The following is a 26,620-nucleotide window of genomic DNA, read 5'->3' as shown; positions in this document are numbered from 1 at the left end:
CATTGCAACCCCCTGTGTGATTACAGGACAATATGACTGCCTCCTCATTGCAGATGGGGTATCCTTCCCTGCCCTATCTAAAAACACCCTATCTTGACCCTAAACCTGGACTACAGTCAGGGTACAACCTGGCCCACTGCAAAATTAGAGCAAGGATTTAAATGACCATAGGGATCCTCAAGGCCAAGATAATATAAATTAAACTTAATGAACACAGGCACTTGTATCCTGGTGGGTAGTTGGCTCCAATGAGCTTTCTCCAGGCATTCTGTCAGTTATAGGCTGGCCACAGTCCTGCTCTTTGGCCTGTGTGAAAGGTGGTGATGGTGGCCCCCCTCTTGTTGTGTGTAACCTTTTTATTATTAGCTACGGAGCCAGAATCAAATGTAGGCACTGCCTAGCTAGTCTACAATTAAGAACATTAAGTAGTTATCTTATCAGCTGTTCTGGAATGGAGAACTCTGGATTTGACATGCTGAGGTAAGTCAACTCAGAGTTCAAGGTTAAGTGTAAGGTGTGTTAAACCTGATTTCTGGAACACCCCCATGAACTAATACACTCAGCATCACCATCCAGTTAATCACTGGTCACAGCCCCACACACCTGTTATCCATTTCCTGCCCTACTTAAGAACTGAGTTTGTGCTCTTCCAGTTCAAATTATTTCATACCACACTTGAGTTCTGAGCCTTTTGCTAGTATTTAACATGTTATTTGTTTTCTTGGATTTTTGCCCTTAGTTTTGGCTTTTAGCTTTGGATTACCTCTGACATACCTGGTTTCACTGTTAATCAATCTATTGTGCTTTTGCCTCATATATTCCTATTTGTCAATTTTTTTTTACTCTGAACTGTTCTTGATTTGTACTGCACATTGTCTTATTAAACTCTCTGTAGTCTCTTACATTTATGACACTAAGATGAAAATTATTATATTTGTGCAACTATAGAAGTTAATTTAAATACTGTGCATACTTCATTCTAAAAAGAAAAACATTTTATAAAGATAGTGAGGTCTTAACAACTCTATGAACCATCCACTAAGGGATAATTTCACAGAAATACCTATCACAGAGGAACCAATTATTCACATTCACAAAACTACCAAACTAGCAAATTAATTTATTCACTTCTACACTAGATTGCATTCATCAGGGGCATTAATGCCCCATCATTTTAAAGTACAACACTAACAATATCACCAAATCCAATTGTAATTAAATAATTATTTCTGCACAGCAAAACAGACATGTTTCTGTAGCTAAAAAAGTTTTAAAAACATACATTTGTATTGTTTTTGTGAGAAATCAGCATCTTGATCTTATTCAGGATCTCTCTCAGTTTCAGTCCATATATAATGGGATTGAAAAGAGGAGGGATAACCAAATAATCAACAGATAATATCACAGAAATTATCAGGGGGATGCTTGATTGTAGTCTGTTATTAATAACTTCAAAACATGAATTCATAGAAAAATTGATGAAAATGAAAAGATGCGGTAAGCAGGTCTGTAGAGCTTTTCTTCTGAAATCCTTTGAACTCCCTATACAGACTACAAGTATTCTAATGTATGAGTAAATTATGAAAACCACTGGTGGAACTACAGCAATGATTAAAACAAATAGTCCATATACATTGTTCACAAGTGTGTCTTCACAACTTAATTTAACAATTGAATAGTTATCACAGTAAATTCTATTTAATTTGAATTGACATAATTTAAGTTGATATGTCAATATAAGCCCAACACTATTTTCACATGAGGGCAAAAACCAAGAAATAAACAAAATCTTCCTGACAGTGGACATTTTTATAAGTGTTGCATATTGCAGTGGTTTACATATAGACACAAATCTGTCATAGGCCATAGCAGATAACAGAGTGAATTCTGAAGTAGCAAATGTGTAAATTAAAAATGCCTGGAATGTGCAGACTTGGTAAGAGATAACTTGTCTTTCAGAGAGGAAATCATTTAGCAGTTTAGGATAAAATGCAGTTGTTCCACAGAGAGAGTTCAAAAGCAAGGCAGCAATGAATATGTACATTGGTTCATGGAGACTTTTGTTGATGTATATGACATAAATCACAACAGCATTAAAACAAATAATTAACAAGTAAACTATGAGAGTAATTATAAAATAAACATATCTGTGCTTCTCCAATTCCACATGTCCTGCCAGGGTTAAATATGTAACATTAGTAGAATAATCCATGAGTTTCCATTAAGTCTTCTATCAGTTTCTGCAGCTATATAAATTATCTGGTAGTGATCACTCCTCAGTCTATGTTATTTGATCAGGAATCATTAAGTAGGTTCATAAGAGTGGAGATGTATTGCTGTAATGGGGAAATCAGATGTGTGCATTTATACTTTGTCACCTGGACACACTGGATAAACACACCCCGTGGCACACCAATGGCAGTAACTTGCAGATTTCCAAGTAATGCCCCACGTCATGACTGTTCCTAAGGAGGTAGATTATTGAATTAATAAATGCACATGAACAACACAATGAACCACCACATGACATTAAAACACTTAGAATCTTAAACAGAACACTTCAGTTTCAGTAACAATAAAATACTATTGTTTTTTACATTGACAATTTGTAAAATATGTTTGTTTGCTGTATATAGAATCAAGAAAATCACCGTTTTCAGCAAATAGTCAGAAACCAAAACATTATATACAACACCACCCAAGACCAGCTTTGAAATTTGGTCCACTGATAAGATTGTGGACAAGACAATTCAAAAGAAATAAGTTACTATCAGTTGTGCAAGGCATTTTAGTGTGAGCTTTATAGGCCGAGCTTGGAGGGGGGTGAAGCTGGGACATCAAGACCTCACTTTTGAGCTTTCTGGAGGTGTTTTGGGCTTAAATTTAATGAAACACTGAAGAAGGGATTTGCCTACATGATGTTGTGGTTGCTAGAATGAAGAGAGTAAACAGGTTCCTATGTGAAGCTCTAATGGCATAGGATATTTTATTTCTTATCATCAGTACCAGTGGTACTTAGTTTTTTTAATGACCTAATTTACATTTGTGGCATTTAGCTGTAAATGTTAATTGAGGGTTAAGGGCTTTGATCAGAGGCCCAAAAGTGACAACTTGACAGAGGTGGGGCTTGAACCAGCAACCAGTATTGCCATTGCTGATAGGTTGCCAGATCTTCCTGTTTGGATTAAAAATGTCCTGGAAAAGTCATTAACACTGTTGGGATGGTGACCACTGAAGATTTGTATTATATTAATAATAACTATCACATGGTGACATGCGGTAATATAGAAGAGAGGGGCACCTGTTACAGGGACCCTCACCCCACATTCAAACATCATACCCTGGCACGTGACAGGCCAGAAGGGGCACCTGAGGTAGGGGTGGCATGGCCTGGAAAAGGCATGGAGGAAAGGATGGATGCATGGCTTGGGGAGGAGTTGGAGAGGAAGCTGAGACTTGGGATGACACCGTGCACCGGGCAGGGTCTTGCATAGATTGATGGACAGAGGGCTGGGAAATGGACTGGTTTGGACACTGAATAGACTGGGCACATGGTACCAGGGACAGGAGCACAGGGACAGAGACTTTGACAATCACAGAAACTGAAACCTGCAGAGGAATGGGGACAAGAAAGCAGTGAGAGGGATGAACAGGGGTTGATGCTGACAAGGAAGGTTGCTTCAGAGATGCACCACTACAAAGACGGCACTACTCTCTCGCTCATTTTTATTTATTATTATTATTATAGAATTTTAAGACCCTCTTGTTATGCTGCAGGAGTATGCATGGTAAGCACTGACCATATTGTGAAGGGCCACATTCCTTCCATCATCTCTGCCCTCTGCCCACTGCCTCATATTTGGCAGTTATTATTCCTTTAACATTCCCTTGGAATTGTCATTCTGCTTGTAATTGTCTGGAAATTACATTCCCTTGGAATTGTCATTTTGCTTCAGATCTGGTTACTTGCTGGTTAGAAAGGTTGTAACTCTTGCTTGTCTTGTTAAATATCCCAGCCTTGCCTTATTAACTATGAAATTGGAGTTGATTAAATTTTTTACACTTATATTCTTTCTGTTATGTTTTTTTCTCTGCAAATTGTTTTGTTTTGTTCTCTACAAGTATTTTCTCTTCTGTTGCTTGGTGTTCAAAACTACTTTGTAAGTATCTATAATTTATTTCACATATGATTTGTAAGGCTGGATTTCACATACCCAGCAGAGCCAATCACAGTTGTCACAGGAATTGTTTAAATATGATATCTGTAAATGCTGGTTTGGTTGCACAGCCTATGCCTTGACTTTGAAAGCACTGAAAAAATATTAACTGAATTTCTTTTGTGTGGATTCTATTTTTCCATGGTAATAGTTAAAGGTGGAAATTTGTTTAAAAAATTGACAGTATTAAACTAGCATACAGATTGCTTTACCTCGGAACTGAATCAACTAGCGAGATGCCCTATATAAGGACCCATGTGAGAAGAACAATGGGCCAAAAACTGAGAAGCATCGGGTTTCAGAATATTCTTAAGGAGATACCATGCTCTCAGACAGTGGGTTTAGTATATAAGTTTTAATGGGCTTGATGATTGTACATCTACACAAACGTGCTTTTACTAAAGGTAAAGCAGGAGTTGTTTTCAATGGAAACTGAAGCCATGTGGGGCTGCCCTACATAAGGACCCATGGGGAAAGGATGGCTGTACTGGTTACAAATAAACACACTATCCTTCAAGAAACAATTCCCATGTGCCCTTATCAAGCAGTAACCCCTAGAGAGGCCGGTGTTTTGGTCAAGTCTCTTCATGTAAATTGTGTAAAACGTGAGCTGGAATTATTAAAACTCATTATATGCAACTGCATGAATATTTGTTCTTGTTAATAAAAAAAAAAAACTTCAATTTTTCAAATTAATATTAAATATACAGTTTTACTTTTGGAATGTTAACAATAGTAAAATGAATAAAAATATTCCATTATATTAATGTGACATATTCGAACATGTCAGATGCTTGCGGATAAAATAGAGTTTTAATTTACAGGGGAGTAATCCACAATTGTAAAAGCAAAACAGGTGAGGGTCAAAGCCAGAGCAGAAGGTGCTCAAATCCAAGGGGGATAACCTGAATCACAGAGATAAACCAATCCAGGGTACAAACCAGAAGACAATCAAAGGAGGCAGACAAATCCAAAAGAGCCAGCGAATAAAGAAGCACCGGGGAAACAAAACAGGCCCGGTAACAAACAGTCAGAATATGTGAGAATCACTCAGGACACACTACAGAACAGTGGAAATACTTTGAAGAGAATAAACAGAACATGAAAGAATATATATCATAGCAAAGATAATACACAGGTGCCATTAATAATCTGGTGATGATGATCTAGTGAGGTTTTGCCAGGGAAGACGGGAATTGCAGTCATGAACTTGGGGTGGCTGTGTGACAATTAACTTTATGATGAATCTTAAATACACTTCATGTATTTTGTCTGAGATCTCATATAATTCTTCATTTTAATATGAGAAATTCTTTAATAAAGTGTTTTTCACACAATGAGACATTAGATAAATAAAAATGTGCCAAAATAGTGAATTAATATAAGAAATAGAATTCCATAATGATCTAGTTATAAAGATTGGACTCTTCATAGTGAGAGCAATGTGTGCATGTACAATATTTTTTAGTGGTCTCCGACATTAAGAACATTGCCAAGTATTCTGGATCTTTTTCATCTTTGAGGCCAGTGAAACATGCACTTGCACTGTTTGGTGCATAGGAGAACTAGCAGCAGGTTAGCAGGATGGATTGCTAACAGGATTGGAAGGAAAACATTTTTTATTACTAGGCATAAACAAATAAAATGGTAAATCTCAGCAAGTGTCTTGCTGCAACATACAGGGAATATAAATAAGAGAAGTAACTCTCTTTCTCAAGCATCATTTACATTCTGGCTTAGCTGATGCTTTTATCCAAAGCAACAGTGGCAACCTGGCTGTGGTGGGATTTGAACTTTGGCAGCCTTCTGATTACTAGTCAAGCACCTTAACCACTGAGCTACAACAGCCCCCTGTCAGTGGGGAACTGAAAAAGAAACAGAATATGAGTAGGCTACACATAACAAGGCTTAAGTGGGTCCAATTTCAATCAACCACTGAACCGCTCTGACACAATTTGCATCCCTCAGATGACACTGGACCACACCCTGGTTGCCACATATTCTCACCATTTGACCCAGGCTGGGCTGCAGACTACCACCTGGTGGCGAGAGGAGGATATTGGCCACAACAATCAGAGCCCTTGGCCAGTGGGCCAACATGAACTTGAAGGGCTAAATTGGCCGATACCAACACTTTGTTTGCTGCATGGACAGCTTTTCAATAATGTACAGTACCAGATGATCTTCCTCCTTGATCTTCTGAGACAGAACAGCTCCCATCCCTTGGTTGGATATGTCCTTCTATAAGAGAAAAAGGAGAGAGAAGAAGATGTAGATGATTGTCATCCAAGTAATCAGCAGAGATTCTGTCCATGAGATGCTGGAACGTGTCATAGGGTCCCGACATCTTGGCAAATAATTTGAAATTCAATGTTGGGAGCAATACAAGCACTTTATCTCCCATAGTGAATCTATACAGCTAGGCGCCCAAGTTCTAAGTGCTGGACTGACGTTCTTGTGTCTGGAGAAGGGTGAGCCACTGGTGCAAACCACAAGGGGTGGAGAAATTACAAAATGCACAAGATGCTGAAGTCAAGAGGATTTGGCATTAACCCTTAGTTATATCCAGTATCAAATTAAAGCTAACAGTGCCCATCCGATCGAGCATCTTGTAAATATGTGGTTTGGGTATGGGTATGCATCAAATTTAGATACTCCATTACTTTTCTGAAGTCAAAACAGAAGTGAACAGACCCATCAGGCTTGGAAAGTAGCACTATACGACTGGTGTAGTCACTGCTTAACTGTTTTATCTATGCTATGTTCAACATGGCCCTGAATCCATTCCTGAACCACTTGTTTGTTTGTTTTTTTCAGGAAACTATAGGGATGGCTGTGAACAAATACTCCCAGGGAGGTCTCAATGTGGTGTTCTATGAGATCAATCAATTTCTCACCCCCAGACAGATTGACTGGGCAAATGCTTTTAAAAAAATCCTTAAGAACATGATATGGGAGGTCATGCAGAAGGGTATATTGCTGGATGCATTTCTGTTTGCAACACAAGAGGTTCCACGAGGCTCCATGGAATTCTCTATCTTTTATTTATTGTGCAGGCAAAAGCTATGTGATGTTGCATGCATCATTTACAAAAATGTGGTGGAAGGACCTTCTTATAGTAAATGAAATTCAGTATGTTATCAACCTGAGAGAATGAGGACACTTAACACAAGAGAATTTGCTCATCAAGAACACCAGACCAGCACTTATAACTGGGTCACCTAGCTGTATACATTCACTATGGGAGATAAAGTCCTTCTATTGCTCCCAACGTTGAACTCCAAATTACTTGCCAAGAGGAAAGAACCCTTTGAGGGAACATGGCATATAAGGCAGGTCAGTTATCAGATTAGAACAGATGGGGTGAAGCTCTTTAAATATCAACTTTTCCTAAAAACAAATATCACCACTACCTAAAATCCTGGAGGAGGTGGTCCCGGTTATCATGGCAACTGTAGTCCCTGACAGGGATGAGTTGGGCCCAAAATTCCCTAAAAATTCCAATCTATTTTGATCCCTGTGGTGACCATCTCTCCCCATCCCCAAAAGCCAAGACTACTCTAGGGGAGATACTGCAAATGCAAAAGAATGTTTCGCCTGAGATCAATCAGTATCAATGCCACATTGTAATGATTCTCCATGTTTAGGTCAGACAGGGGTCAAAGCAACACACCAGGCACTACAACAGGTAGCATAGTGATCATGCATAATAAACATCAAGGGCTGCTTAGTATGCTGCCAATTTCAACTCTCCAATCTTACATACAGAGACCCACTACAAAAGAGAAATGAGAAATACCTTTCCCTGGTCAGACCTTCTACTACACTGGTTGGGGCCACACATTAAATCAACAAGAAGTAATAAGTATTTTCTCACAGTCGCTAAATATATGGAATGTTTGCCTGCCCCAAATGACACTACACTCACTATAGCTTACTTGTTGATAAACCACATCAGTTCTAGATTTGGACTATCTAGCCATGTCAACTCTGACAGATGGGCACATTTCACTGCTGAGGTAATGCAACTGTGCTTTCAAATCAGTTAGCATCCTCAAACCTCTGACCAGATAGAAAGAGCCAAGTGAATTAATGACTGGTAGACAAATGTAGCAACAGCAAACACCACCCACCGATATGTGATCAACCATCAAAATAATCACTATGGTCTTTCAAGGTATAAATACTCAGAACATTTTTGTGCTTAATAATTTCATAACAACGTTAGACTAAAATATACTAATTGTAACGTTGTTGCTGGCCCAAGGGCCGATGGGCGTGGAGCAGGACGCACAGACTCCCTCGATAGTGAAAGACATTTATTAACATAGAACACATACTATGAAGGTAGCACTCACACACAACATTAACGACAGACATGATTATACATTTAACTGGACACAGGCTACAGCAACATTTAACAGTGACCACACAAACATTTTACATACATCAGTAAACATCTACATAAACAATGACCAACAAGGGAGCACACACTCCCTTGTTGACAAAAACACTTAAACTTAAATACACTTAAATACAGACAAAACACTTAAAACTAAATCCCTTGCAGGTGTGTGCATAATGGAAAATAAACAGAACATGGAAATATAGGCAGGGAACTTAAACTGAACCAAGAACAATGACAGAAAACACAGAACACTGGTTAATAACACAAAGTAGCATGCAAAGTAAACGCTGTCATAACAGTAGGAAAATATCTAACCTTTAGACATAGACAACAACCAGCAATGTAACATAGGAACCATAGGGCTTAAATATATGGACTAACAAGGGTTAAAAAGAAACAGTTGGAATTAGTAAGGGGTGGAGACTAGAAACCAGGAAAATGGGAAGCAAAGCAAAACAAGAACACAAGGAACAGTTTACCAAGTGGACTACAACTCTATTGGAGGGGAAGTGTGACACTCCAATATCTTTAATAATAACTAGCTAGCTAGCTCATTATTTTTCACTAACTGCATCATTTTGAGATAACGTTAGGATAGTTTACTAGTTAACTGACACTGAAAAGTGTGTATTCCAGAATCAAACAGCCAATCATTTTCATGTACCTCGAGGAATGTGTTCCCAAATATTATTTTACATTATTTTACATTTCAAATATTATAGAATATTATAAAATAGTATAAAATATTTCAAAGTAGCTACTCATTACAAATTTGTTAACAAGCTACCTATGGCACTTGCAAACAGGTTATGCTGTCCAAAAGAAATGCAGGAAACCCCATATCTAACTGGAAACACTAAACGTGTACATGTGTTAACAAAAAAACTTAGCACTCTGGATCATATATTTAAATATTTAAGTGAGATCAATAAAACACTAAGTCACTGTAAATCATTTGACCTGAATTTGTTGAATTTACTTGGTAAAATATATGACCACATCCTACAAACTTTTTTAGTTCAATTTACATTCCTATTTACATCAAATTTAAATTTGTTCAGAGACTATTCATTAGTTGCCTTTTTTATAGTGCAGGTTTAAATGGACAAAGGAGGTCAATAGACAAATAGTCCTAATAAAACAGAAAAGGGTTGGTGGAAAATATAACACAAAAACTACAAAATTACATAATGGACTAACTGGGTGCAGGAGGCAAAAGTCTGGGTTGGGGTGAAGTTAATTGTGTTCCCACTCCCACAGAATTTTTTAAAATACTAATTTCACTTTACTAAAACAGGAAGATTTTTTCAGATTTAAAAATTTGAGACTTAATTTAATTTACAGGTATTTTTACAGGCAGAAAGTCAGTAAGGATGCTTAGAGATTGTAAACAAATTAACTGATCACAGATATTATTCACAGACAGTAAAACATGAGGGAAATTCAAAAAGGGGGTGGGAACTCTAAATGTTTACTTTTACTGTCAGCAAATCAGTGAAGAATATGTATTCAGAAGAAAATGTATAAATGGCTACAAAGCTGTTTGCCTCATTGACCAATAACAGAACAGCAACTCTGTTGCTCAAGATTGATTAATTACTACACAAATTAATGTATTATTTTACTAGTGTTACATAATTAACCTTGGAGAGATATGAGGAGTTACAGAAGTATGCATATTTTTATTTTATAACTACTTTTGCAGTTTACATATTCATCATTTGCTGTAACACTGATTTCATTTTTTGCCCTATACACAAGCACAAGTTTCTGTGAACCTATCTACATATTTATTTATGGATTGCTTGTAAATGCTCTCTTTGCCATGGATTATTTTATGAATATAACATATTTAAGTCTGGCGGGGCATGTACAACTGCAGGAGTACAGATATGTTTACTTTATAAGTACTCTTTCCATTTACATATTTATCATTTGCTGTAATACTGTTGTTATATATGTTATTGTCAAAAACAAGAGACTCCATGAGCCCATGTATATATTCATTGCTGCTTTGCTTTTGAATTCTCTTTTTGGAGCAGTTGCCCTTTATCCTAAACTGCTTATTGATTTGCTGTCTGAACACCAAGTTATTTCTTATCAAGCCTGCATGTTGCAAGCCTTTTGCATTTATTCATATGCTACAGTGGAGTTTGCTGTGTTGTCCACTATGGCCTTTGACAGATATGTGTCCATTTGTAAACCATTACAGTATGCAACTCTTGTAAACATGCACACTGTCAAAAAGATTTTACTTTTCAGTTGGTTTGTACCTTTTTGTGTAAATTCTACATTAATGATTCTAACATGCAGACTTCAGCTGTGTAAATTAAAAATGAACAGAATATACTGTAATAATTATTCAATTGTTAAATTAAGCTGTGGTGACATAACAGTTAATAATTCATATGGACTGTTTCTTCTAGCTATTGTTGTATTTCCATCACTGTTCTTCATTGTCTTCTCATATATTAGAATACTTTCAGTCTGTTTGAGGAATTCAAAAGATTTCAAGAGAAAAGCTGTACAGACCTGCTTACCACATATTTTAGTTGTTATTATTTTCAGTGTCTTGTCATGTTTTGAAATTATCAATAACAGATTAGAAGCAAACATATCTCACATTATGACCATGATAATATCAGTTATAAATTTGGTTATTCCCCCTATATGTAATCCTATTATATATGGAATGAGAATGCAGGAGATTTTGAATGGGATTAAGAGCATTATGAGAAAAAGGAAGATGTCCATATCCTTCTAGATAAATAATAATAATAATAATAATAAAAAAAAAAAAAAATAAAAAAAAAATAATAATAATAATAATAATAATAATAATAATGCAACTTGCTGTATGACTTTATGTATAGTCAGTGTTCATCAGATTTTTTTCTATCTCAATCAGTTAAGAAAAGTCAACACTTGATAATATAGAAGTAATTTTCACAATTTATAAACCACGTAATTATTTCCCACAGCCTAAATAATAATATTATCAGAAAAAAGATGTCCATATCCTTCTAGATAAATAAATCTTTTTTTGCATTGCATGATTTTACCTGTTTTTTAAACACACGTCTCTTTTTACTCATCACTTTTTGTGAGATACAGTTGATTGTAAACTGATAGAAAGTCCCTATTTGAGCAATAATAATAATAATAATAATAATAATAATAATAATAATGCAGCTTGGTGTATGACTTTATGTATTTTGTTTGGTATTTCATTAGCTATCCCTGTTAAGAGTACAGCATTGTCTTAAGTTGCTTGTGAAGTAGGCTACTAACAAGAGCAAGGCATGTGAGCCTCCCAACAGATAATACATGCTAATTTATTTTACACTATAAAAGCTTGTTCTAAAAATTTATTAATTACATTTGAAGCCTTCGCTTCCTTATTATTACTGTAGAAAAGCAGAATTATAAGTACACTGATTTTAACTGACAGGTAGACCTACCAGTCTCATTTTAATTTCCTTTCTGTTATTGTGAACGTATTCTTCATGTATGCATCACTAATTTTGCAAGTTTTTTGTTTTAATAACTTAAATATCATTAAGATGTTTTCTGCAGATTAAACAGATTGATGCAAATTCATCTAGGCAGTCCCATTGCATTTCTTAAATCACAGAACGCAGAGCTGTTATCAACTGGTCCAGATTACATAGGAAATAATTTCTAGGAAAACTTGCAAACATTCACCAGAACATCAAGTGGGGGAATTGCTGCACTCAGGTTCTCAAATCCGCTGTGCTATTTTCTCTAAAACTGCTCCAGGTTTTCACAAGTCAAGGAACAACATTCTATATCATGCCAGGCCATGAACAATGTTTTGCTGGTCCCTTATATGAGTAAATTAAATAGCTGGCTAATGATTGGCCAACATTTTTCCAGTCACTCATCACAAACAATTAATGAAAAACTAAAACTTGCAAGTTACCACTTGATAATGAAACCTAATCAATGTGGTTGAATTATAATCAGATTTTTTTATTTGCCAAGTATGAAGTATACAAGGAATTGCTCTTGGTGCAGGTGTAAAAATAAAATTAAGCACTGGAACAATAAAGAAAGATAAACTTTATATAAACTATTTGTAGACTACAGACACTATATGCAGCCTGGATATATATATATATATATATCCAGGCTGCATATAGTGTGTGTGTGTGTGTATGTGTATGTGTGTGTGTGTGTGTGTGTGTGTGTGTGTGTGTGTGTGTGTGTGTGTGTGTGTGTGTGTGTGTGTGTGTGTGTGCGTGTGTGTGTGTGTGTGTATATGTGACTGGGGTGGCAGAGAGGAAGTGAGAGGCGAAGTTCCATTTAGTTCTTGATTGTTCATACTTTTCCACGTCGCGTCTCCGAGTCTAGTGGGTAGGTACGAGCAGAGTAGCTTCTCTCCAGTAGGCTCTCATAGTTCAGCTACTAATCTGCACCCCTGTCCTTCCGGACCTGTGGGTGTATAAATACGCGTGCAGGTCAATGAGATGCAGGTGTCTCCTGTGAGAAGACAGGTGATTGTGATCGAGGAAAGTGCGTGACACGGTCCTGGTCCTGCGGGGGCGTGTCCCCCCCTTCTGGGTACCGGTCTACCGTGACAGAACCCTCCCCCAAAGGCCCCGACCAGCTCCCGGCCTGCGGCTGGCCCCGCCGACTCGGGGCAGGCGTTAGCAGGTGCCGCCTATGAATCGAGGCGATGAGGACGGGGTCCAAAATCTGGGAGGCTGGGACGCAACAGCGCTCCTCAGGACCATATCCCTCCCAGTCCACCAGGTACTGGAGGCCCTGGCCCCTCCTACGGGAGTCCAGCAGAGAACATACCCTGTACACTGGGCCCTCCTCTGTCACCAGAGGCAGGGGAGGAATTTCTAGGGAATTCTCTTCTTCCGCGAGGGGGTCCTCCCTCACGAGTTTCAGCGAGGAAACGTGGAAGGCCCAGGAAGCCCGACTACTCCCCGCCAGGCCTACCTGCTAGGTCACCTCATTAACCCGGCCAGTAATGGAGTAGGGGCCCTCATACCTCGCCTCGAGCTTGCCTGTGGTGCCTGCTCGGCCGTCCATGGTAGAGACCCATACCTTCTGCCCGAGCTCGTACTTGGGGGTTTCCCCTCTTTTTTTTGTCGGCCTTCCTCTTGTAGACAGCGATCGCCCTACGTAGGTTCTAGTGTGTCTCCTCCCAGGTCCGTTCACTCTCCCGGCACCATCTCTTCACTTCCGGCTGGTGTGATGTAAGGACGTTCCAGGCGGCTGGTAGCCTAGAACACACTCAAAGGGGGTGAGGCCAGTTCCTGTGTGTCGCAAGGAGTTCTGCACGTAATCTGCCCATGGGAGGTACGTACTCCATGTTTCTGGGTCGTGGTTGCAATAGAGGCAGTAGAACTTACCCATCTCTTGGTTGTTCCATTCCACCTGCCCATTGGCCTGAGGATGGTAGCCAGACATCAAGCTAACCGTGATGTTAAGCTTGCCCAGCAATTCCTTCCAAACCTTGCCCAGCAATTCCTTGCAAACCCAGTTTGAAACGATGTCCTCGGGCAGGCCGAATTGCCTGAAGACCTGGCAGAACAGTAGATCGGCCATCTCCCATATGGTGGGCAGGGCTACCAAAGGGACGAACCTGACCATCTTTGAGAACCGATCCATGATACTCAGAACCATGGTGTTGTCCTCAGAGACCGGCATAAATACCTTGTATAAATACACGGTACACAGAAACCGTGTATAAATACGCGTGCAGGTCAATGAGATGCAGGTGTCTCCTGTCAGAAGACAGGTGATTGTGATCGAGGAAAGTGCATGACACAGTCCTGGTCCTGCAGGGGCGTGTCCCCCACTTCTGGGTACCGGTCTACCGTGACTATATATATATATATATATATATATATATATATATATATATATATATATATATATATATATATATATATATATATATATAAAACTATATGTATGCTATATATAATAAACAATATATAAACATAAAAGACAAGTATGCAAAGAACAGCAAGTAAAAGTATGTGTAGTTTGTGATTGGTACAGATGAGGCCAAGTAGTGGGATGCCGAGGTAATTACGCACTGTGGGCAGTTATTACGCAAGCTGTATTTTTGAGGTTGATTTTATTATTGAACAACTACAGTTAATAAACCTCAAACCTGAATATTTAAGAAAGTAAAAGACAGGTTTTGGCTTTCTTAGGAGAATATTAATTGGGCAACTATTAGTGTGCAGAATTATTATGCAACTAAATGAAAAATGGACATTTTCTCATCTCACTTGTTTATTTTCATCTGTTTGTCAAGGGACACTCCCCCCCTCCCCACGAGTCACGTGGTATGGCCTGCGCATGCAGGGGGGTTTACATGTATATTTAGCCACGCCCTCCACGATGGCACACACCTGCACAGGGTTTGGTGTCCGGTCTATTTAAACCCCCATCTGTGTGTGCCTCTTCACTGGTCATTGTTAATGTACCATGCTTATGTCGTTGTTAGTGTAAATGTAAACTGTTTTTGCGTGTTCGTGTTAATGTTCCGTTTAAGTGTGTTCGTGTTTAATGTTGATATTGAACGTGAGTTGCCACCATTGTCTTTTATGTTATTTGTTAATAAATGTTTCACCACATCAAGGGAGTCTGTGCATTCTGCCCCGTGCCCTTTAGCAATTGGGCTGACTTTACACTGTTAAAGTGAGAATGATGTACTCGGCCCAGAAGTTCTCAATAGGGTTTAGGTCAGGTGAGGAAGGAGGTCATGTCATTATTATTTCATCTTTAAGGCCTTTACTGGCTAGCCACGCAGTGGAGTACTTCAATGCATGTGATGGAGCATTATCCTGCATAAAATTCATGGTTGTCTTGAAAGATGCAGACTTTTCCTTAACTGTTGACTATTTGCAACAAAACATTTGATGGTTCTGTGATCACACCCCAATATCCTAGAAATTTAAGAATGTTGCATCCCTCTGAAAGACTTTACAATTTTTGACTTTTCAGAGTCTCCTTAAGCCACACCCCTCCTTCATTTCACAAATTCACATCATTTTATATGCATAAAAATGATGATATGGTCAAAATACTCTCTTGACTAATAACTGTGCACAGTGTATATGATATGTACAGGCAAGAAAATTGAGCAACAATATAAATATAGCATATGGATATGATATTCAGTGGCTGTGTACATTATATTGTATGTAATAAAGTGCAATAGGAGGTGGATGGCCTGGGGAAAGAAGCTCTCACTCTTGATCTCCACTGTAATAGAAACTGCTTGAACAAAGAGTGACCAGGCTGTGAGGCATCTGCCATGATCTTCCCTTGCCTCTTTTCCATTTTAGCTTTGTAGAGGTCTTTGAGGGTGAGAGCATTCGTTGCAGCATGCACTTGGTCTGAGAATATGCAGGGCCAAACTAAATGGAGATGGAGGATATGATGACTGACTCTATTATAGTAGTGTAGAACTGGTCCAGCAGTGCATGAGTTGATGCAGGGAATATAAGCACTGCTGGGCCTGCTTCGTCACTGCAGTGCTGTGTCTGTTCCACTTGAGAATGTGCTGAATGGTGGTGCCCAGGAATGTGTGGGACTCTGGTCTGCTGATTGTGGACCAATGTATTTCCAGTGGAGGATGTGAATGGGTTTCTTTCTGAAGTCTATGATCAACTTCACAGTTTTCTGTGTGTTCAGCTCCAGGTTATTAGAGTAGAACAGGGGAGAGAGCACACAGCCCTGTGGAGCACCAATGCTGAGGGAGAGAGAGAGTCTGAAATCTGCCACAGTTTCCTGTTAGATAAGAAGTTAAGGATCCAGTTGCTGATGGATGGTGGGACATTGAGCTTCCACAGTTTATCTAGTAGGAGGTCAGGAATTCTGGTGTTGAAAGCAGAGATAAATTCCACAAACAACACATGGGCATAAGAGGTACGGCTGTCCAGGTTTTGAGGATGTAGGAGGGAACCAGATTAATGGAATTATCTACATACTTGTTATCTTTATATGCAATCTGCAGAGGGTCATGAAAAGCATCAGTCATGACTCTGAGGGGAATCCTTCATTGCAAAGGAGAAATCTATATTATCGGGTCAGGTTTGAAACATGAGTTGATGACAACTGGATGTCCAGTTTGCCCAGGGTATGAGTAGCTTCAGCTGGTGATATTTGGAAGTTCTTGAAAGAAACAGTGTGGTCATGGTGAGGATTAGGAGGTCCTGGGTTGTACTGAAGCTTGATTTTCCTGTGGTGAGCTTCAAGTGATGGGCTGTCATCCATGGAGCTATGTCAGTCAAGCATGCTGAGATGAGCCTAGAAACCCAAGTGTCAGAAGGTAGAAAGGAAAGAATTGGTTGCATGTCAACAGTGATTAAACTAAGAGAAGAGGACCTAGCACTGAGCCCTGGCAGACACCAGAGGAGAGTCTACATGGATTGGCTGTGGATCCTCCATGTTACCTGATACAACCAGCCCTCCAGATAGGACTGGAACCATTTTCATGCAGAGCCAGGGATGCCAAAGCTGGAGAGGACAGAGAAGAGGATGTTGGGCTGCCAAAAGGTCCAGAGGAATCAAGACAGATAATAGTTTGACAGCTTTGGTAGCATGAAGTTTCTGTGACTGCTATAAGGGCCATTTCTCTTGAATGCACTGGTTTGCAGCCAAATTGAGTGGGATCATGGAGCCGCTCAAGAACCTTTGAGAAGAAAGAGATACCTGTCTGTAATTGCTTATGTGTAAGATAAACAAGATAAAAACTATTCTTAGTTCATTTCTGTTCTAGTTAGTAAGCTATCTAGCTTGCTAATGTAAGTTCATGATTCAAAGAAAACAAAAATGACATTTAAACAGACTTTGTGGTCATTTCATGAATAATTGCTCATCAGCACCCATTGCTGCAAAAATCCAACAAAAAGCTGGATAATTGTTGTTTAATTGGATGCTCTAATGGTGATGCTCTGCATGTCAAGATGCTGATGCTGATCCTGAGAGAACACAAAATATCTAGAGTGAGCATCAGAGATGGAGATGGGCTATAGACCTAGGGAAAAAGATTAGTAATATAATGCCTCAACCACACTACAGGATTTTAAAAATCCTAACTGGTGTTGTAAATATGAGAGACCCCACACAAAATAACATTGTTCACCGATTTATTTTAGTCTTGTTAGTCTTCAGTGTCCCCCACTACACAATCTGCTCTGAATGACACCACACACTTTCAAACTTTTTTTTTTTTATAGATCGTTTTTACATTGTGGGTTTTTTTGCTACATCATAGGTTTTCTTGCAAATATGGCGTTAGATCTAACAAACATGGTGAGACTATTGCTGTGCTGGCAGTGTTTGCTGTCTGCACATAAAAAGCAATTCGCCAAATCACCCTTTTCTCTTTGGCTCCACTCTCTTGCATTTAAATCCGGTGCTGCCCAGCTGCATGGGTTCTGCCCAGCTGCAGCTGGTTCCACTGGTGGAGTGGGCTCTCATGGAGGAGACCTTCTGCAGAGATAGTGGTGTCTCTCTTGCTCTCTTGGTTGTAAGTGATGGCGAGATGCACCACATCATTCAGGGTCACTGCCTCCTGCTTGCAGGCTAGTTCAGACTGCAATTCTCCCTGCAGACCTCTGAGGAAAGCATCCACTAATGCTGGTTTGTTCCAGTTTGTCCCAGATGCCAGTGTCCGAAACTCCATGGTGTAATCTGCTATTAAAACTATTAAAAACTATTCAAAACTTCAGCTTAGTCAAGCATTGAATATTGCCTCTTAGTGCAGGTTAGTTCAAATGTGCATTGATGGTAAAGGTGTCTTGACATTAGTGGATTGTCTGAAAAAGGTGGATACATTTGTGCAGGCATTTTATACATGACATTAATTTCCATAATTTTCACTAAGGTCTGCCTTTTGTTTTTTCAAAAGGAAGCATTTAATTTGTGTTGAACTGGTGGATATATCTGTACATCTGTGCTAATTATAGCTGTGTAGCTAATTGATATCCATACTTACATCTACTAATAGCCATGTTTGTTAGCATCCATTCCACATTTTAAAAAGCATGTTGAAATAGTGATTTTGTTTTTTCTATTGTTTATGCTTTAATATAATTGTTTAACAGGTATTGGCCATTGGTAGATCATTTTTACCATTGCAATGTTAATACATTTTCCAGTAATTTACCATAATTATTTACCAAAATACATAAAGTATATCACTGGAAACAAAGGATATACTGAAAAATATACAGTAATAACTTGTATATGTACATGTTTATAGTAGTTTATAGATGACTGTATGTTATTTACATTACATTTCTGTAAGGGATCAGGCAAACCACATGCTTGCAGATATGAGAAAAGGAGGGAATATTTTAATAGTACAGGGAAAGGAGAATAATCTGAGGTACTAAAGGGGCAATCCAAGACGTAGAGAAAAATCAGTCCAAGTTCAGAAACCAAATAAGAAAAAAAGCCAGGCAACACATCCAAAAGGGGAAGGCAAAAGACAAACACTAGGAATACGAAGACTGGGTATGATACACAAAAAGGCTTATCCAAAAACCACCCGATATGCTTAGAGAAAGCTGTCGGCAATACTTTGCAAAGACTTGTGAGTCTGAAACCTTCTTAAACACTAAAATTAAAGAGATACAGGTGTTTTCAATATTCTGGAGAAACAGATCTGATTAAATGTCTCTGATTGGTCGTGTCATTGAATGGGTGACGAATGGGCTGCTGGGTACTGTAGTCAGCATCAGGATCTGGTGTCATGACAATTTCACAGTACTGTACTGGCAACCCCAAAACTGGCAATAGTTTTCTAGTGTCTCAGTGCTTCACTAACTGTGTAACAAGGTCAACAAAATTCATTAAAACTTGACCCATTAATTAAACAAATGTAGTAGTTGTATAATAATTATATAACTATTCATAGTAGTTACGTAATTTTATAGAAGTCCACTATATAGCCTATAATCCACTTTAGTAATCTTTTTTTAGAGAGTAACTATTAAAACCTCACCTCTACTGTTATTATATGAGAATTCTCGGGCACCAGAGAGTTAACTGGATATATTAAACTGGATAAGCCAAAACTAGATAAACTCACAAAAATGTTGCACACATGCCTGATAATCAAAGATCAAATTGAAATTTGATATGATTCATTCCTGGAAGAATAGTAATGGAAATTCTTATAAATATTATGGCAAACAGAATTATATCTTATTTTTAAGGCATAACCTATTGATGAAACAAAGCTCACGGGGCTAACTATTTCCATTTATACAGGCATGCCAAACTTATATGGTTGAGATCATTTTAGGTATTTTACTTATAGTAAATATGCAATAACCATATTCCACAGTGTAAAAGTCCCAGTTCTACTTGAAGTGTACAAACATTATTTGTTCACCTATAGCAGAAATGAAAAAGGTCTGGAATTCTCATTAGGCAGTAAACTAGGAAGGAATACGTAACTATGTCAGAGTGAATAAATACCCTCAGCAGCACACCTGTATAGCCACATTTCATCTTCACTTATGATTTCTAACTGTTGATGCATGACAACTCAGATGAGAGTTTTTATCATCTGACAGATTACTTAATGAGAACTCATGGATTATTCTAGAAATGTTACATATTTTACCCTGGAGGGGCATATAGAGTTGGAGAAGTACAGATATGTTTATTTTATAATTACTCTCATAGTCTATCTATTGATTATTTTTTGTAATTTTGTTGTCATTTATGTCATATGTACAAACAAATGTCTCCATGAGCCTATGTACATATTCATTGCAGCTTTGCTTTGTAATGCTCTATTAGGAACAACGGTTCTTTACCCTAAGTTACTGATTGACTTTCTGTCTGAAACGCAAGTGGTTTCTTATGAAGCCTGTACATTTCAATCCTTTTCCATTTATACATATATGTCTTCAGAGTTCACGCTGTTATCTGCTATGGCCTATGACAGATATGTGTCCATATGTAAACCATTTCAATATGCAACTCTTGTAAAAATTTCCACTGTCAGAAAGATTTTATTTTGCTGTTGGTTTTTGCCTACCTGTGAAAATGGTATAGCACTGATACTAACATACCAAATTAAGATATGTAAATTCAAATTAAACCGAATATACTGTAATAATAATGTAGCTATGAAATTAAGTTGTGGAGACATATCTGTAAGGAGTACATATGGAGTATTTCTTATAATTTTTGCTATATTTGCACCATTTATTTTCATAGTCTTCTCCTATGTAAACATACTTGCAGTTTGTTTTAAGAATTCACAGAATTTCAGAAGCAAAGCTCTACGGACCTGCTTACCACATCTTTTAGTTTTTAGCAGTTTCACTGTCACCACATGTTTTGAAGTTATCAGTAGCAGATTAGATTCAAACATACCTCATGTTATTGCCATGCTGCTGTCAGTGGAAAATATGGTTATTCCACCTCTGGTGAATCCTATTGTATATGGACTAAATGTCAAAGAGATTCTGAACAGGATTAAGAGAATCATCTGGAAAAGATAAACTCAAATATATATTTTATTACAGTGTTTTTTGTTTTCCTGTATTTGTCTGCATATAGATGATGCTGATTTTATTTAGCACCTGTATATTTCCTTCTTTTCCTAAACATTAAAAACCTTTGACTGTACTAGATATTAGCTTAGAGCACCAGTGATAATATAAGATAAAATGTTGACATCTATTATATACTAAGTAATTTAGAAAAGTAATTTTAGTGAAACTTTCAAATATATGTATGTATTACTGATATAATGTTACTTGCTTCTTGTTACTGAGGACTTTCATTTCTGAATAAATCAATACAATTTATGAAGGCATACAGATGCCCTCATGGTTCATCAGTGTTTGCCTAAATAAAGCTACATCATAGTGTGGTCGCAGAGTGGCCAAAGGAGGTGGTAGAAAGTGCAGGAGGCCAGATTTTCTCAGATGAATAATTTTAACTTTATTATTTCTGAGAAAGAGGTGAAACTAAAATATCACATGTTCCAACACATGGGCTTAGGAAAGAAAAAAAGAACACAAGAACACAATTTGTCCAGCTGACAAAGGAGACATGCTTCACAACTCCACAAGAGGCAATATAGCAATAAAACACTGCTTTTCTCTCCCATTCTTCCCCCAAGGTCTAAGTTTTATCTGTTAAATACCTGTCTGTATTACTTGGTAAAACCAGACACACCTGAACAAGTGTCCCCTCTTATAATCCTTTCCACTAGAAATGACTGTAACCAAGGAGTTGGTAAGCAAATCTGTTGACAAGCAATAATTATCTGTTTACCATAACACATTAAAAATTTGTGATTTCACACAGGATTGTGTGACCTACTATTAACAGCTGACAGCCGTTTGCATTAAACTGCTATTTGTTTCAAAAGGATAACTGGTTGACACCAAAAGGCAGCATCAAGTAAATGTGACTGGGTGTTATTCTGGAGATTCTGTTTCCATCCAGTTTCACATTTAAATATTTTAATTTGATATACCTCTCTGTCACTCTTCTTAAGAGTCCAACAGAGGCTAGACGTATATGGCCATGACCAACCCTGATCTGCCGAAACCCAGTGAGCATTCAACATGAACTGACAGCACTGTCCAGTTCCTAACATTCACCCTAAGCACTCAGCATTAGAGATGTACAGAGACCCCAGTATTTGTATTTGTATCTGTGTTGGTCGAGGCAGCTAAATTATTTCTATTAGAATAAAAGGACATCCATGTTGGAAAATGGGGTTGGTGATGGGGAGTAGGTAATTAATTTACTGTAGAAGAGTTTATTTTTTTAAAGCTCTGATAATAAAAAGAAAATAGCTATCCGTGGCAGCTGCAGGACTGATAGATAAACATTCTCGGGTACAGGAATGTATACACTGAAGGCAATAAAGTGATGAACAAGGTGACAATAACAGGCACAGGAATTGACACAGGAACTGGGACAAGAACTAGACTAGGGACAGGAGATGCGATTGACACAAAGGGTGGAGAATAGCAGGAACTAGGCAGGAACAAGAGTGGCCAGGCAAGAAACTGGGGAATCAACCAGCGAATAAACTGAAAGACTGGCCTGGCAGCAAATGGGGAAGCAGGATAAGCAGAGGATTAGGGAGCAAAATGAGTAGAAGACAAAGGAGTAGGCAGACATTGGAGGAAAATGGCCTAGCATCAGAATTCTAAACCCCTGCCAGATTTCTGTCAACTTCTCCTCTCACACTGTGTAGTCACAATTCTTAGCCTTCCCAGTAAGAGCCACTTTGATTAAAGAAACATGGAACAGTTTGAGCAGTGACTTGTCATTGTCCTTGAGGTGGCTAAGGCAAGGTGCTAAGCCAAAAGTATTTTTAGCTTCAACACCTGTCCTGACTAGCAAAGTGGAGTAGAGGCAACAAAGAGACCCAATCAGAACAAGGAAAACCCTGTTTGCATGGTGTTAACTCCTCTAATAGGTATGAGGTGCTTAAGTGTTTTACAGTGTTGCAAAACCCGAGATCATAGCCTAATTTGCCTGGGGAGAATGGCGAGCAGCAAAACTGACTCAACACGCTAACATGAGGCCTGAAGAACCCAAGGTAAAGAACCCTCATTATGCTAGCCACCTAGAAACTCATATAAGATGGTCTGACAATGTCTCACATCAGCACCTCCATCAGGATTACTGGCAATCTTTAGGAACAAATGGCATCATCAATCAATATAATCAAAACAACAATCAGAAATAGCAAAAGAGGACTTTAATCACTTTGTGATGGCTTCAGGCACAGGTTGACTGGCAATGCACAGCACCAATGGTATGAATCTGTGGGCTGAGATGGCAAGAAGAACAAAAGAGGGCAAACAAGGAATGTGTGTATAATCACTAATAAGTGGGTGATTGGGCCAGAAGGTGGTCTCTCTTCAACTACGAGATTATAAAAGTAGTAAATAATTCAATGTGATCAGTCTGGCTTTAGAGCTCATCACGGCACTGAAATCTCTTAAACCAAAGCCAGTATCCAATGCTAAACCGTGACATCTGAACCTATTTAAAATGTTTTTTCTTGACCTCAGTGCTGCATGTGATAGTCTATCATTCTATACTGCTAAACCAACTAAGAGGCTGGATTGTTCTGATCTGGTTCCAGTCATATCTGGCTGGTCATGAGTGCTATGTCCCTCTAAACATAATGCACCATTTTATGGTGTCTCCCAGGCCTCAATTTTGGGATTAGCACTACTTAATTTCTATATACCTCTAATGGCCATAATCTTCAATAAATATAATATCACCTTTCACCAGTATGCAGATGGCACATACTTATATATGCTTCTAGCCACTGGGTTCCATTGACATGATTTTTAAGTGTCTAGAAGACATCAAGTTCTGGATGGGGCATAATTTCCTGCCACTCAATACAACAAAGTAGAATATATCATTATTAGGAATGGTTGTGAGCGCACTGTCACAATAACTTATCTGGAGTCCCTGTCAGTTAAGGCCCAACACCATATCAAAAACCAAGGTGTCACATTTGACTTTGACTTTTGAAACACCATATTAACAATGTGTCTAGAATAGCTTTGAGAGGCCAGAAAGACACAGATGCTCATGGGTGAAGGAATAATTTTATTGATGAGAGGACAATCCAGAGTAGGAAACATTAAACATGAAAATAGTCAATGCCAGAGTAGAGCAAACAAATCCAACAGGGAGTTTCTTCAGCATATACCAGAGCAGGCAGTGTTTGATAACAGGCAGGGTACAGATAAGAGAGGGCAAATCCAGACAATGTCAGACCCAGAGAACAATCCAAACAGAAGAAATGCTCACTATAGACACGCATAATGGCAATACATTATGGGCCCAAGCAGTAAAACTGCTCTTAAAACTACAGAAATATTTTCCTTTTAATATTTAGAAAAGGAGGGAACCCTGCAGGTGGTGATAAATAAATCATCACTGTATCTATACAGGCATATCCAGTAAAACAAATGATTAAACTCTAAAAATATATTTTTGTTTTCCTTTTCCAAAATATTATTTTAATTCTGTTCAAAATTTCTTGAACTTTCAAACCATATATTACGGGATTGAGAAGAGGTGGAATAACAAAATTTTCAACCGACAATATCATGGCAATAATTTGGGGTATATTTGATTCTAATCTGCTGCTGATAACTTCAAAACATGAAGTGACAGTGAAAGAGATAAAAACAAAAATATGTGGTAAGCAGGTCCGTAGAGCTTTGTTTCTGAAATTAGGTGAATTCTTAAAACTGATTGCAAGTATTTTCATATATGAGAAGACTATGAAAACTACTGGTGGACATACAGAAACAATTATAACAAATACTCCATATGAACTCCTTACAGATATGTCTCCACAACCTAATTTCATAACTACGTAATTATTACAGTATATTCTGTTTAATTTGAATTTACATGTCTTAATTTGGTGTGTTAGTATCAGTGCTATACCATTTTCACAGGTAGGCAAAAACCAACAGCAAAATAAAATTTTTTTGACAGTAGAAATTTTAACAAGAGTTGCATATTGAAATGGTTTACATATGGACACATATCTGTCATAGGCCATAGCAGATATCAGCATAAACTCTGAAGACATAATTGTATAAATGGAACAGGACTGAAATGTACAGGCTTCATAAGAAACCACTTGTGTTTCAGACAGAAAGTCAATCAGTAACTTAGGGTAAAGAACCGTTGATCCTAAGAGAGTATTACAAAGCAAAGCTGCAATGAATATGTACATAGGCTCATGGAGACATTTGTTTGTAAATATGACATAAATGACAACAAAATTTAAAAAAATAATCAATAGATAGACTATCAGAGTAATTATAAAATAAACATATCTGTACTTCTCCAACTCTATATGCCCCTCCAGAGTGAAATATGTAACATTTCTAGAATAATCCATGAGTTTCCTTTAACCAACCGATCAGACTCTAAAATATTTCAACAGATATCGTTTTGCATCATCAATTTTAAATCATAAGCGAAGATGAACTACAGCTATAGAGGCACTCTCTTTGGGGTATTTATATGTTCTCAAATAGTTACATAAACATTCCTTGTTCCCTGGCTAGTTGAGAATTCCAAGTCAAGCCCTTCTTCATTTCAAGACTGTAACTATAGTGAGATAAACAATGCATCTAAGCTGCAAATACAAGTGGGATTGTACACTAGGGAATATTTAATGGATAAGGATGTTTAGAACAAGGAAAACAAATAAGTGAAGCGCTAAAATGAGTGCATTGTTATACATTTTAAATATTTAAATAGATGTAGCTACCACTGTGGACACAATAGTTTATGCACCAATAATAGGATATTTTTTGTTATCCACTGAAAATTCAGCATCTTCAATCTTTCCCTGCAAAAATGATCATCACTATCCCACCATTAATGAATCATGTCAATAGAATTTGATCTTTTGGCTATCAGGTGCACGTGTGAAGGTTTCATGCGCTGGTGTCATATTTGCCATGGCACTAGGATCCATGTATTTTTCATTTAAATTTTGCTCCTCTCCATTCTTTAGCAGTTCCAGCTGCCTACTGTTAGCTTTGATTTTCTTATGCAGTTATCGTTTATGTTCTTAATCTTTGTTTGTCTGTCTTTATTCAAGTTGTCTATACTTGCTGTGTGACCTCTGTTCATGTTTTATGATTTACCTGGTTTTTCCTGTTTCATTCTGTTTTGAGATAGACCCTTTTCATTCTGTTCCCAGTTTCTGTTCCTCATTTATTCTGATCTGTCTCACAGCTCTTCAGCTTTGGGCAGTTCAGTGGTTTATGAATAATGGATTTGCCTGAAATAAACATTGCTCATCTCAGCGTTTGTGTCTGGCCTTGACCCTCAACATCCTAGTGTCACACTCCCTTTTGCTACTTGCCCCTCTAAGTGATGTACTGTCCTCATGGCATTTGTTTGTTCTTTTTTGTTTGACGTCACTATATGCTACTGTTGTTTT

At 38.0% G+C, this 26,620-nt stretch overlaps 4 protein-coding genes across 4 annotated transcripts; 2 read left to right on the top strand and 2 right to left on the bottom strand.

Moving 5' to 3' along the window:
- Positions 1–1,270: 1,270 nt before the first annotated feature.
- Positions 1,271–2,212, bottom strand: LOC113585685 (olfactory receptor 10J4-like). The gene has a single exon (XM_027023344.2). The coding sequence runs from the start codon at positions 2,210–2,212 to the stop codon at positions 1,271–1,273; it is 942 nt and encodes a 313-aa protein (XP_026879145.1).
- Positions 2,213–10,450: 8,238 nt separating this feature from the next.
- On the top strand, positions 10,451–11,389 carry LOC113585701 (putative gustatory receptor clone PTE03). Its single transcript, XM_027023363.2, has one exon. The coding sequence runs from the start codon at positions 10,451–10,453 to the stop codon at positions 11,387–11,389; it is 939 nt and encodes a 312-aa protein (XP_026879164.2).
- An 8,839-nt stretch (positions 11,390–20,228) lies between these two features.
- On the top strand, positions 20,229–21,149 carry LOC113585705 (olfactory receptor 51E1-like). Its single transcript, XM_027023369.2, has one exon. The coding sequence runs from the start codon at positions 20,229–20,231 to the stop codon at positions 21,147–21,149; it is 921 nt and encodes a 306-aa protein (XP_026879170.2).
- A 3,476-nt stretch (positions 21,150–24,625) lies between these two features.
- Positions 24,626–25,564, bottom strand: LOC113585702 (olfactory receptor 51E1-like). Its single transcript, XM_027023364.2, has one exon. The coding sequence runs from the start codon at positions 25,562–25,564 to the stop codon at positions 24,626–24,628; it is 939 nt and encodes a 312-aa protein (XP_026879165.2).
- Positions 25,565–26,620: the final 1,056 nt, after the last annotated feature.

The sequence above is a fragment of the Electrophorus electricus genome, chromosome 8, assembly GCF_013358815.1.
Source record: "Electrophorus electricus isolate fEleEle1 chromosome 8, fEleEle1.pri, whole genome shotgun sequence".
In the NCBI taxonomy this organism is placed as follows: Eukaryota; Metazoa; Chordata; class Actinopteri; order Gymnotiformes; family Gymnotidae; genus Electrophorus; species Electrophorus electricus.
The sequence above is the reverse complement of the archived record's forward strand: the minus strand, read 5'-3'. Positions and strand labels throughout refer to the sequence as shown.